This window comes from Lutra lutra, chromosome 4 (assembly GCF_902655055.1).
Source record: "Lutra lutra chromosome 4, mLutLut1.2, whole genome shotgun sequence".
Lineage (NCBI taxonomy): Eukaryota > Metazoa > Chordata > Mammalia > Carnivora > Mustelidae > Lutra > Lutra lutra.
This window is the reverse complement of record NC_062281.1, coordinates 160,572,617-160,586,236: the sequence shown is the minus strand read 5'-3', so window position 1 is coordinate 160,586,236 and position 13,620 is coordinate 160,572,617. Positions and strand designations below refer to the sequence as shown.

General features: G+C 47.5%; 1 protein-coding gene across 4 annotated transcripts; it reads right to left on the bottom strand.

Moving 5' to 3' along the window:
- Nucleotides 1-3,702: 3,702 nt before the first annotated feature.
- Nucleotides 3,703-13,120, bottom strand: LOC125097017 (cytochrome P450 4A11-like). Of its 4 annotated transcripts, XR_007126458.1 has the most exons (12): nt 12,814-13,119; nt 11,668-11,809; nt 10,849-10,893; nt 10,247-10,374; nt 9,125-9,249; nt 8,598-8,752; nt 8,066-8,172; nt 7,785-7,975; nt 7,556-7,700; nt 6,604-6,668; nt 6,376-6,452; nt 3,703-3,786 (listed from the first exon to the last, which is right to left on the bottom strand). XR_007126458.1 is itself a non-coding variant. In XM_047724334.1 (11 exons), the coding sequence occupies exons 1-11, from the start codon at nt 13,006-13,008 to the stop codon at nt 6,372-6,374; spliced, it is 1,368 nt and encodes a 455-aa protein (XP_047580290.1). In that variant the 5' UTR covers nt 13,009-13,117. The 4 variants fall into 4 exon arrangements, 3 of the variants coding, with proteins under 3 accessions (XP_047580290.1, XP_047580291.1, XP_047580292.1); XM_047724334.1 differs by lacking the exon at nt 3,703-3,786 and having other exon boundaries at nt 6,372-6,452; nt 7,556-7,689; nt 12,814-13,117; XM_047724335.1 differs by lacking the exons at nt 3,703-3,786; nt 6,376-6,452; nt 6,604-6,668 and adding an exon at nt 6,942-7,250 and having other exon boundaries at nt 7,556-7,689; nt 12,814-13,118.
- Nucleotides 13,121-13,620: the final 500 nt, after the last annotated feature.

The window sequence follows — 13,620 nt, the reverse complement described above, 5'->3', positions numbered from 1 at the left end:
TTGAGCTCACCCAGGTACAGTAAGAGGGTAGCTTGGACTTATAGTGGTATCTCTGGGGCTGGAGAGGGAACTGACCCCAGAAATGAATAGGACTGTGACTGGCTGGGAGAAGGATGCAGGATGAGGGAAGGACACTCCCAGGGTCTGTCTGGGAAATCCCCTGACTTCTTTGTCCAGGGACATAGGGTCTGGCTGGAGACAGTGGTCTCCTGAGGGGCCTCCCAGTTTGTCATATTTCTGATACAGTAGACAAAGAACCTGGACAAAATTGTATCCTGGGCCCACCAATTCTCCTATGCCTATGCACTTTGCTTTGGACAGTCCCTTGGATTCCTGAATATCTATGAGCCTGACTTTCTTAAGGTTTTGTACAACTTAGAGAGTCAGTGTTGGCAGGAGAGGGTGGGGCTTCCTGGGAGTAAAGGGCTCAGGAGCCATGTAGAGAGGAGTCCTGGGGCCTGCATGGTTTCACTTATTTGTGGAGCATAACAAATAGCATGGAGGACAAGGGGAGATGGAGAGGAGAAGGGAGTTGAGGGAAATTGGAAGGGGAGGTGAACCATGAGAGACTATGGATTCTGAAAAACGATCTGAGAATTTTGAAGGGGTGGGGGGTGGGAGGTTGGGGGCACCAGGTGGTGGGTATTGTAGAGGGCACGGATTGCATGGAGCACTGGGTGTGGTGCAAAAATAATGAATACTGTTATGCTGAAAAAATAAAAAATTAAAAAAAAAAAAGTTTGGGGAGCTAAGGTCCATGAATGTCCTATTTATCCAGAAGCCTCTTCTGGGAATTTCTCAGTCTGTGCATGACATGATCATCTTTTCTTTATATATCCCATGATGCCCAGTGTGGATTTGTGAGTGGGTTTCTGCCAGTGGATTGGTGAGGGGGCACCTACCTTTCCTGCCCTTCCCATCCCTGTCTTCTGGTGCTGGCTGACCACAATCTTTCCCTGACCTTCCCTTCCCTGCTGTGTCCTCACTCAGTCAGGTATCCCATCAACTAGGACTTGGTCCTTTAGTCCCCTTTCTTAGTTAAGCTGCTCAGTGTGAAGACACGGAGAACATAAGAAAGCTACTGGCTGGACAGCAAGTGAGGCTCAGATACATTGTCCTTCTGGGTCTGTTGTTTTCCTTCTGGACACGCATATATCTATTCCACTAGTTTCATTTTTCTGGTAGTACTATGACTAATATAAATTTTGGTACTAAGACTGACTCTAGAAAAACAGAATCATAAGTTTTCTGACTTAGTTCTGGGTTTCATGAATTGGTTCTCCAATAGGATTATTTGGAAAGGGACTGATGACTCTAATACCAATGGTAAAGAGCACCGGTAGCCCAGGGCCTGATGTTGCAATACACAAGACTTCACCATTGGATGCTGCTAATCAAAGTCTTGCAAAAGGTAAGGTTCTGGTGACCAAGTACTGGATGCCTTAAAACATGTTAGTCAAACTAAGGAGCATAAGAAGACTGACTGGATGTCTGGGCTAAACTGGAAAAAGTGCGAAAAGGAAAGAACAATGTGGGGGATTTAAATTCTCAGATATAAATAAATAAATAAACAATGAATGAATAAATAAATAAATAAATAAATAACCCAAAAGCTTCTATGTCTGCACTGAAGATCACTCTGACCTGTAGAAACAAGCTTTAGCCAGGACCCAGATTCTGAAACTAAACACAGATGACATCATGCCTGTGTCTGAATTATCAGCAAACTGATTTCCATATCTTCCAGGGTATCTTCTGTTACAATGAAAACACTGAGAAACTGGAATGGAGACATATGGGAAAAGTCCCATGAAGCTGGAGCCATCAAACGTCTATATTATACTGACTCTTCTTTGCCAGTTGGGAGGATATCCATTCCAGCTAGGCATTCCAGAACCAGAGAAATAACCTCAGGATAGGTTTGGGTATATAGCACCAGCTAGATGGCAATAACTTGCAGGAAGGCTCTCCAGAAGGCTGCATCTGCTTTAAATCAATGTCTAATATATGGTGCTGTGTCTCTCATAGCCAGGACTCACCTACCCAGGACTCAAGGAATGGAAATGAGAGAGGCACCATTCATTATTACCCGCAGTGATTTGATCAGCAAAACTTGGAGTACTTATCACTGTAACCTTAGGTTCTGTTGTCCTAGTGATCTCACCTCCAAAAGTAGGAGTGCTTCCACTGGGAGATACAAGAATAACTATGGGAAGGTAACTCCTGGACAATTTGGGCTCCTCATGGGTCTACCTCAGAAGCAGTGGCTGTAATGATCAATTCTGATTACCAAGGGGGAAATTGGCACTTTCCTTACCATGAGGGTAAGAAAAAATATGCTTGGAATGGAGGAAATACATGGCATCTCATAGAACTACCTTGCCCTGTCATGAGAGTAAATGGGAAAATGCCACAGCCCAATTCAGGCAAGACTAGTAATTGCTTAGATCCTTTAAGTGTGAAGATTTGGGTCATGGCGTCAGGCGAAAAAAACCACAACCAACTGAGGGGCATTCAGAGGGTAAAGCAAGTATGGAATGGGTAGTGGAACAAGGCTGTTATAAATGCTAAGGATGGCCATGTCATAGGTTATATAAAAAAGAGGGTAATTATTTCTAGCATTTTCCTGCTTTGTTATGAATATGATTATGCATGTATGCACATGGGTGTCAGATTTTTTCTTTCTTGTCTTATATCCTGTGCAGAACCCAGACATGTGGTACTAATAGTCAACTTTGTATCATAGCATGTAGGTCACAGGATTTCAGGGAGAAGAGAGAATACCCTCCAATGACTTTGTTTTGTGCTTGGGGAAAAGGATCAACACACATTCAATCATATGAAGGTTAGTTGGTGGAAGTGTGACTTTATTATACTTAAATTGCAGATGAAGTATGGTTTAATGGAATGTGTGAATGATAAGAGGACAAATGGTAGACTGTGATGACTAGCTTTATATGTCAGCTTGGATTGGCTGGAGTCCCCGTTATTCAATTAAAAAGAAGTCTAGATGTTGCACTAAAAATTTCATGGGTACTGTTAACACCTGTAATCAATTGCATTTAAGAACAGGATATTTCCTTGATAAACGGGGAGGTCTAATCCCCTCACTGAATAGCCTTAAGAGCAGACGTTTAGAAGGCAGAAAATGCAAGAAAAGAGATGCTCCCTTAGAGGTTCTGTAACACCTTTGTTGTGCCAGGGAGACCCATTTCATATTTCTGATCAGCTAAGCTACAGGATCATCAACTTGTGCTCTTTTAAGGAACCAAGTCTGTGTAATGTGGTTAAGCAGCAAGGAACACAAAGCAGACAGAAAGGAACAGCAAAGCGGAGAGGGCAGACAGCCTGGGGGACAGGCCACTGTTCATGACTTACATGGATAGTCAGAGCTACAGCTGGGTAGGAAAAAGGTAACAGGCAAACAGGTAGGAATCTTGGGAAAGGGTGAGATGGAGAAGGACAGACATCAGATGCACAAGGGGAGGAGAGCAGGAGACTGGCTGTGGGCAGAGTGAAAGTGGGAAGTGGGCAGAAGACAGTAGACAAGAGAGACTGACAGGAAAACATGATGGTAGGCAGGAGGCCGTCGGGGCTCATCCTTGTCCCCACAAGGGTTAGAGGAGCTTCCTGAGATGCAGGTGGATCCCATTCTTGGACATTAACACAATTCTTGGAGTGGGAACAGGGACCCTGAAAGGATCTGGTGCCAGCTCAAAACGGAGCAGTGTCAAGGCCACCGCCACCTTCATCTCGTTCATGGCAAACTGCTTCCCGATGCAGTTCCTGCATTAGGGAGGGAAAAGGAAATGAGAAGTGGCATCAAACCCCCTGGCGGGAACAGCACGTTCATGGCCCTCCTGCATGGACATAGCCCAGTCCCCTTCCCTCAGGACACACGCACATCTCTACGCCTACCCCGCCTTGCTTGTTTCACACTCTCCCCCTGACCTTTGACAAAGCCTACACTCTTCCAGGATTAGCTCCTACTCCTATCCGTGCTCTCAGTAGGCCTGAAATTCTGTTGCAAGAAGGTCAGCTCCTTGTGCCTCAGGGCAAAGTCAAGGGATCACTAAAATAGTTTATTATTAGGTTGTTGGCTCTCTGCACATGCCATTTCTGGTTTCACAATGGGGGATCAGGACAGGGCACCATAGGGGGTGGGCTGGGCCACCTTCAGGCCTAACCATCTGGGGCACACAGGGGTCCAGATCCTCAGAGTAAGGACAAGGCAGAGTTGGGTAAGGAAGTCAGAATGGCACAGAGAAGCTTCTGCAGGGGCAGAGCCTTAGTGACTCTCAACCTGCTACACCATCTGCCTGCCAGGTTGGGTCCAGACTCCTATCTCCCCCTTGGCCCCTCAGTCAACCAGCTGCTGTAGCCTTCCAATTCTACTGCAGAAATGTCTCTGCTTGCCATCCCTCTACCTCCTAACCCAGACTTTTCTGTCTCCTGCCTCCACTTCCTCTCCTGAAACCCCAGCCAAGTTCAGAACCTCCCATGCCCTCCATCACAGGTACAACATGTCCAAATGCCTCAGATGACATCAGAGTCCTCTCTCGGTTGTTGGCTCACTCACTAGTCACCTGTTAACTCTCTCCTCCTTCCAGCTCAGCTCCTGCTGAGGAGATTCCAAGGAATGCCCTCCCTCCACCTCTGCCTGCCACATGCTCATGGCTAAGGGCAATGATAGCCTGCCCTCACCCCCACTCCTGCTCACCATGCCTCTTCCTTCCTGGACCCTGACATCACCCTAATACTTTACTCAGGGACACATTGCTTTCCAGAGTAGGACAGTGCCAGGAACATGGAGCTTCCTACGGTGGTGTCAATTAGGAAATGAGTGAGTGAAGGAAAAGAAAGAAAGGAAGGAAGGAAGGAAGGAACGAAGATAGGAAGGAAGGAAGGAAGGAAGGAGAAGAAAAAGAAAAAGAAAGAAAGAAAGAGAGAGAGAGAAAGAGAGAGAGAGAAAGAGAGAAAGAAAGAAAGAAAGAAAGAAAGAAAGAAAGAAAGAAAGAAAGAAAGAAAGAAAGAAAAATAGATAGATGTCTCTTTTGAGTGGAGGCATGTATTTCTTGAGTGTAAACTCCTGGAGGCGAGGGCAGTATGAGAGATCATAGCAGAGGACATGGCACACACAGAGAGGCTTAATAGGCAGTCTTAAAAATGAATGATGTCTATTGAACTGAAAAAATAAACCCATGCTGAATGGAATAAAATGAGTAACCATTAGTTCTGAGCTAGGAACTGAGCTGCCAACTCCTCTCCTGTCTCTACTGGCAGCCACATGACTTGCACCAATGTCTAGGAAGAAGGACTCAATCCCAAGGAGAAACAGATCCTGGAGCCAGTATCTGGAAGCACAATTTGCTTAAAGATGTGGTGTGAAAGTGGGTTCACTCTGTATGTGAAGGACTGACAGATTTCTGTATTTGGAAAAATACATTTTTCTAAGAACTGCTTACAAAGTTTCCTGCAGTTACTCTTTATAGGACAGTTTCAGCAGCACCGGAGGATTTCACAGCAGCCACACTGGACAATAGTCATCCCACTGAACAGCTACTTCACGTGTGCTTTACATTTTACACACCAGATAGCGTTCATATGCCATGTGTCATATATATACAACAGATTGTATTTTCTTCCAAAAGCAATTAAAGGTCCTCATTTTTATATATTTGCCCATTTGGATGTCTGGACTCTAAGTGTAATATTAAGGTATGTAGAGCCCAGATCATATGTACTGATTGGACAACTGGGAAAATTGTCAAGTGTACATGACCATTACCATAGAGTCAATAATTCATTTGGTTGAAGAAAATATAGCAACAACACAGATTAGTCGAGTACTTTATGAAGCACTTAAGAGACAGAGGAACCTTTCCTGTGTATGGCTGAAATATTTGAGGCATGCAGGACGCTGAGTATGGAAACACATGGAATGTAGTCAATGGTGCAGTGTGGAGGCAGAATGGGAAGTTGAGTGGAAAAGCCTGGTTTGAGGTTGTGTGCAGCGAAAACTTTTGTGTCCATCCTGTCTTTGACTTTGACAACACTTGAAAATTACATGTGAGAAAATCTAATTCTGTAAAGTCATACTCACAAAATGAAGAACTCACAAGCATACCCTGAGCTGTGGAATACCCACTGACACTGAATTGTGGCTGGAGATTGGGTAAGAGCAATGGGTCAAAGTGTCCATGGCTTTCAGTGAGTACCAACTTTCTTTGCGTAGAGACACATACCTCTTTCCCAGCACTCCAACATGCCAGGACATATCTACAGAAACCCACATCAATGTAGCAAGTCACAAACATCAAGTATGTACCCCCAAAATAGCCCCTGCCTCCTCCCATTCTGGTACAAGTGCCTCACCTTGATCCTCCTGAGAAGGGCAGGAAAGCATGGCTGTGTCGAGAGGAGCCTGGTGCAAACCGGGAAGGGTCAAACACCTGCAGAGGGAGCACCAGGGCCAGGACAGGTGTGGTCAAGCCCTTCCTTCCAACCATCCAAGGGACAGCACACACCCTTGACAGAGGTGGGCCAAGAAGAGGGTTTGATCTGGAGAGGTCATCCCACCTCTTCTGCCCAAGGTCATCGTACCTCTGGGTTTGGCCACACCTTTGGGTTGTGGTGAAGGGCATAAAAGGAGAGCGTCACCAAAAAACCTGGGGACCAGAAGAGAGAAGGCTAGACATACATGCTTGTGGGGCCCAGCTGCACCCACACACAGCTTGGCAGCCACATTGAGAGCCACTCCTCATCACTGTGAATGGAATGATAGCGTTGCAGGAGAGATGGGGCAGACATGGCACAACAGGTGTGCATGTGTGCATAGATTAGAAGATCAACCATGACCAGGCTGAGAAGCAGGAAGGGACTGGAGGCTTACTTTTTGGAGCAACTCAAGGGACAACTCACATTTATCAACTACCATCCGTGGCCTCTTGGAAATATCCATAAACACCTACATCCTCACAATAACCTTCCAATGAAGGCTCACATCTCCATCATTCCCATGAGGCACCTGATTCTCAGAGAAGCTGAGCAACTTGCCTCTGACCACCCAGCTAGGATGTGGCTGGGCTGGGATTCAGAGCAAAGAGGAGACGAACAGTGGCCTCCAGCTATGGCAGGGATCTGAGATCTGGTCATCAGCTACTCTCTCCCATCATCCTGAGGGCTCCTTGGAGACTGGACCATCTGAGCCATGATGGTGAATTCTCTGATCTCTCTCATTAGCCGAGACCCTATAAAGAAAGACCACATCTCCCCCGGTCCCATCGGTTTTCTCTCAAGCACTCATATCTCAAGGAATGAGAATATTAGGGCAAAACACAAAACCACATTCAGAGACTATTGGGTTTTTATTTCTTGGATTTAAGCTCTGTGCAAAGAACACCATATACCTCATCTGAACAACAAATGAAATACTGGTTTTCCTGAGGGGGAAAGGTGTCTCAAAGACATGCACTAACTGTGGTGTATGTATGGATTTCTGGTCTCTCATGCATTCCTGCCGACAGTTTATGAGTGAGAATGGGGAAGTTCATACCTTTGGGTAAGGAGCGTCCATCAGGGAAGGTGATGGGCTTGCTGAGCTCTCTGCCAACACCTGGAACTGGCGGATAGAGTCGCAGTGCCTCCTTGATGCACATGGTGGTGTAGGGCATCTGATCCAGGTGGTCCCTAAAACAAAGCTATCCTGAAGGGTGGGCAAGGCCTTGGCAGCCAGGGAATTCTCTACTTGAGAGGGAAGGGCCTCCCATCTCATGAGCACTCACCAGGTAATGGAGACACCACCCCTCAGGAGGTTCTGGATCTCCTTCCGGCATTTCTGCTGATGCTCTGGGTGTGTGGCCAAAGCATAGAGGATCCAGGAGATGCCACTGGCTGTGGTGTCATGGCCCTCAAACATGAAGGTGTCCACTTCCGCACGGAGATCTTTGTCAGAAAGGCTGCTCCTGTTCTGCATCTGGGAAGACACAGGGCAAGGGCAGGTTTGAGTTTACCACTCTCCTCCACACTCGTGGGACAAGCCTCAGGCCTTCCCTGTCACACTCACTTGGGCAAAGAGGAGGATGTCCAGGAAGTCCAAGTGCTTCTTGCTCCTGACCTTCTCCAGGTTTCCCTCCTCCTGCAGCTGAGCCTTCCTCAACTTGATCACTCGGTCTATCCAGAACAGTGTTCCCAGGCAGAGCTGAATGCTCTGGGTGCCCAGACACAGACACTCACAGTAGCCCCAGTCAGGGTGCCAGGTGGATCAGGAGGAGTTACGGGAGTGGGTGTGTTTGTTGGAGTGGGACCTCTAGCACCAAGTGCTTCAGGTTGTCACTCCCCTCAGCAGCACAGCCCAAGGAGGCTCTGCTTGAATGCTGCTAGCAGGGGCTCTCATTCAACCTTCACCCATGGGGTGAAACATGTAGCTGCTTACATAGCACCTGGCACCCTAACACCTGCACCAGAGGAGTACCCAGGTGGGTGTTTCCCAGGTCCTGGAAGGGCAGCCCGGGGCAGGACTCAGCCTGAGGGTCAGGGCCAGACCCTTTGGGATGTGCCTGGTGAAGGAGGGGAGCTTCCCAGAGGGCAGATACAACCTGTGTGTTGATGGGCAAGCTGGCAGGCCCGGTGGTTCCAGCGGCCTTCAGTGGTCATCCTGTAGATGATGTCTTTCCAGTAGAAAACATTCATCATCCGAGAAAACACCAGGCTGTTCAGGTCCCTAATGGCTTGAAGGTAGGACTGGGAGTTCCTGAAAGGGGGGGATGCAGAATGGACTGGATGGAAGGAGGCATGTGACCTGGAGTGTGGTGGGCCTGTGTAGGGAGCATTCCACAATCAATGGGACAGGCAACTCTCGGCATTTGTCATGTTGTTCTTATACCCTCGAGACTCTTAGCCCTTTATGAGGGACATGGGCATCCAGGTTTCTTCCTGTGGCAGAGAGCAGGGTCTGTGCCTAATGAAGGGTTGTTGCGGGCTGAATTTAACTGGGGCCAGGGGTTCTCTGCAGAACGTGACTCTTTGGGCTGGTGAACATCCGAGCTGTCCTAACTGCCTCTCAGATACGTTCACCCAAGTTGGTAAGAAATAGGACCCTGCACCTAATAAGGATTTCACTAACCTTTCTGTCTGGTGGTTGGCCTGGTCACTGAAGGCACACTTCATAATGGTGTCCAACGTCATCAAGGAGATGTGTCCAAAGATCTCCAGAGATGAGTTCTGGCTGAGGAGCTCCTCCCATTTGTCCTGTGGTAGAGGGACACATATACCTTTCTCTACTCCTTTAAAAGACCCATGCTAACAAGGCTAGACTCTCTCTCTGCCTCTCCAAATATTCTGAAAGATGCCCTCACTTTCTAAAGCAGTTGTGTTTCATCAGTTTAGGACCATATAGCCATTTGTTTGTAATGTGGTATTTTCTCAGAATATACTCTGAGAAAGTTGTTAGTTAATTTTCATTTAATTAACCATGATCTTTTACCATCTGACTTAGGAAGAAGTTTGGTAATAACCACCTTTTAGCAGATCAGAAAACATTGTTTTTCAGGGGACTCAGGGTAAACATTTGTGTCTTGGGGTTGATCTACACATGAAAAACAGGTGAAGTCCCAATTTAGGGAGCAAGAGTCAAGGCAAAGGAAAGGTCAAAGGGCTAAGACTGGGGTTTCTAAAGAAGGGATATCAGGGACTTCAGTTCCCCTTTTGCAACAAATGTCAGTTGAGCACAGTGAGTGAGAAATAGAGTCATGCTCAGAGTTGATGTTATGGCAGGACCCAGCTTTGGGGATAGAGACCTGGTCTCCATTTCCCTCCGTGGAGCATCTAAAACCCATCAGAAACCTTCAGCCCCAGCCCAGAGCCCACCTGAGTGACCACATGGGATGTCCACAATGCCTTTGAAGCTCCTACTGCCCAGACCAGCCAGGAGAAGCTTGTCCTGTTGTCTAGGGGCATTGACTACTCTTGCTGCCCAAATCAAACACATGAAAGCAGGAGGAGAAGGGACCTTTTATCCACCATGACTGACTCTCCTATGGGCAATGAGCAAAGAGTGGAGAAAATAGGTGCCTGGGTCCTTTCCTATTCCATCTATCCTCAGGGGGACCTGTCTCATAATATGGTATAAGTGGGTGAATCTGGGGGCCATGTCTAATGGATGTCTGAAGGACACAGCTGTCTGAGAGTGGACTTTGTGAACTGTGCTGTGGGTGTGAGTGTGCAGGTGGGCAGGGTTTGAACTTACCAGCATCACTTGGACAGAGTCGGCCATGAGCCCCACATAGGGCTTCAGGATGTCATAGTGGAAGGCTGGGGTCAGCATTCTCCGGTGCTGGAACCACGTCTGCCCGTTCAACAGGAGCAAACCATACCCTGGACCACAATGGGTGTGTGTGGGGGGGAGGAACCTCCCAAGAGTTGTCTGGGGACAACTGGGGAGGAGCCCAGGGTGTCAGAAGAAGGGCATCCTGGGCAAGGCAGGAAAGGACGGTGCATGTCAGGAAGGGGACTTTCCGAAGCCTGGTGCGCAGGAAGTGGTTATGACAGCTGCAAAAATCAAGCCTGAAACAGAGCTAAGGCTGGTTTATAGAAGGACTTTAGTGAAAAGTTGGGCTGAGATCATTGGCGAGGACTCAGAAGTGATGTGGGATAAACAGAGAATCAGGAGGTCTCCCCCACCATCAGGAAGGGGTGAGGTTTTTATTAGAAGAAGAGAATGGAGACTCAACTCAGAGTTAAGTGAAGTGACTGTGGTGCTGGTCACCTCTTATTTAATCTGGGTCAAATGGATAGGTGTTGGTAAACCTAAGCAGAAGGTAAACCACAGTCATAATTAAATGTACTTACCTAGCCAGGGAGCTAGGAATCTGTAGGAACCATCAGACTTTGGGTCTGAAAGTAAGAAGGGCATTACAGGAAACTGGAGGTGACCAACATAGGCATGGTGTCCCCCGGAGGTAGCTATGTTTCAGACCATTGTCCCCCATCCCTCTCTGATGATTCTTAGCTGGCAGTTAGTGTCAAGGCACCTCCTACTTGCTTCCAACGCGAACTCTCTTTCTTTCCTGATAGTCACTGAAGGCTCGGGAAGGCAGACTCAAAGTCCCCCTGCAGAGCCCCACTGGATCAGGTAGGTATATTCAGCAGAATCAAGGGCTCTGTTTTAGTGCCAGTGAAAAGACAGAGTCTCAGGTATTTTGAGGAATCGTGGTGACTCAGCCATACCATTACCCATCATAGAGAACACTTAGAAGTACCAAACTGAAGTTATCTTGTATAAGAAATTGTCTTTCAGATATGGAATGGTCTCAATTTGGTTAAGAAAGGAAGGAAAGACGGCAACAGCCAGGCAGAAAGGAGGAAGGGAGGAAGGAAGGAGGAGAGAAAGGAAGGAAGGAAAGAAGGGGAGAAGAACAGAATGAACAGTGCACAACAGAAAGGATAAGAGAAGGGAATAGAAAAGTTAAAAAGCAGCCCAACACAGCTGTTTCCACATTCAATTTAAATAATATCTGGCCTTCGGCTGGCTTGTATGCTGGGAGGGTCATAGGTAGAGAGTCATGTATTGATAGCTGAGCTTCCAGTGTCTTGTGCAAGTTCACAGACCCCTGGGCATGTATCCAAGAGGGAAGAGCTGCTTCAACAGGCATGCGGGTGTCCTCTCACCAGATCGTGCCAGGATCAGCTTCATGTAGTCAGGGTCGTAGATCACGACCTCCATTTCTGTGCCCCATAGCCAGCGAGGACAGGCACATGGAAATTTCTCTACCCATTTCAGTAGCAGTTGCAGGTACTCTTCTTTTTGCAACTGTCACCAAAAGAAAGAGAAATCAATAGGGCGCCTGGGTGGCTCAGTGGGTTAAAGCCTTTGCCTTCGGCTCAGGTCATGATCTCAAGGTCTTGGGATCGAGCCCCGCATCGGGCTCTCTGCTCTGTGGGGAGCCTGCTTCCTCCTCTCTCTCTGCCTGCCTCTCTGCCTACCTGTGATCTCTGTCTGTCAAATAAATAAATGAAATCTTAAAAAAAAAAAGAAAGAGAAATCAATAAAACCTTTCTTCTGGTTCCGTGGCTAGATCCAGGGGTAAGGGCAGGATGGGCATAAGAAGAGAGTTCTGGATCCATCAGCAAACTAAGTGTTCAGAACTGTTTCTTATGACTTTGGCTCTGATCCAGACTTTCCTGGTTGTCCAAGGTTTATCCTAAACCAGATTATGTCCCATTGTCGAGTGCGTTAGTGGCCTTCACAATCAACAGCCTACAGAAACTTGTCAGGGATTAACTCCATGGTGTACAAAACTACTGGAAGCCAACATTTGCATGATAAACTTATGACAACTTTTATCACATGGTAAGCAATTGTGCCATACAATTTTATTTGGAGCATAAAGTAGACTGTATTTCAAAATTTAAATTTGTGTATTAATACTACTTTGATGACAACAGATTAAGAGGCCATGACACTAGAGGATAATTAATGTTATGATGGAGGGAAGCCCAAGTTTTTGGGGGAAGATTTGGACACTCTGAATTGGCCTTTAGGATCCCTTCCTCATGCATTTGTTCATTCATCAAGTCATCATTTACCAAAATGCTATTGGGTTACTTGGGTCTGTTGACTACAACTCCTCAATGGACTTTGACCATTTGTTGGAACCATAAACCCTTGGTGAGCCCCTCCACGTGTGGGTTTTCCCTTTGCCATGGGCAGCCCTCACACCAAGCCAGTGCTGGCACACAGCTAGTGTTGGGTGGGTGGTTGCTGCCTTCCCCAGCCAACCTTACCCTTCCATCCCCAGTCCAGCCCCTTCGTACCTCATGCCTGTGCCCGAAGAGCCAGTGGGAAGGAGGGGACGGGAACTCCTGGACTGCTCTGAGCAGCCACTGCCTGTGCAGGTACAGCTGTGCTGCCTTGAGCAGCAGCAGAACCAGCCCTAGCACGGAGACCACTTGCAGGAGCCCAGGGACACCGCTCAGGGGTCTGATGACACTCAGCACAGAGATACTCATGGTGCAGGTGCTGCTGGATCACTGACTTTCCCTGACTGTCCCTGACTGTTGCTGACCTTCCCTGAGCATCCCAGCCCAGACAGTCAGGGGAGGATGGCCCTGCCCACCTGGAGGGAGGGTGAAGGGTGAGGGCGGGGCTTAGACTGACTTCTAAAGTTCATTAACTGTGAGGATGTTAATGGGAAACTGGGAGGAAAGCTTTGTCAGCAGACAGTGATAATGGCTGGGCACGTTCCCACTTGCTCTTCTCCCTAGTATTCAAATATTTCAGGAGCACCTACTCTGTGCCAGGCAGGTGCTATATGCTGGGACACAGCTGCCAGCAAACATGAATCCTGACAACAGACATGAATCCTGACTGCAAAAACTTCACAGTCTAGTTTACCAAATGCTCAGGAAGTGGGTTTGGTTTGATTATTATCCCATTTGTGAGAGGAAAACACTTACAGGGAACTAAAGTGATGTGACCAGAGGAAAACCACCATTGAGAGTGTCAGCTATGATTAGAATCAGGGGTCTCCAAACTGTCTGCCTCAGCTGCCCCTGTGTTGTTCCCCATGCTTGTCCCAGCCCATCATTCAGTGATGTTCTGGGATGACTGTGCCAGCGGGC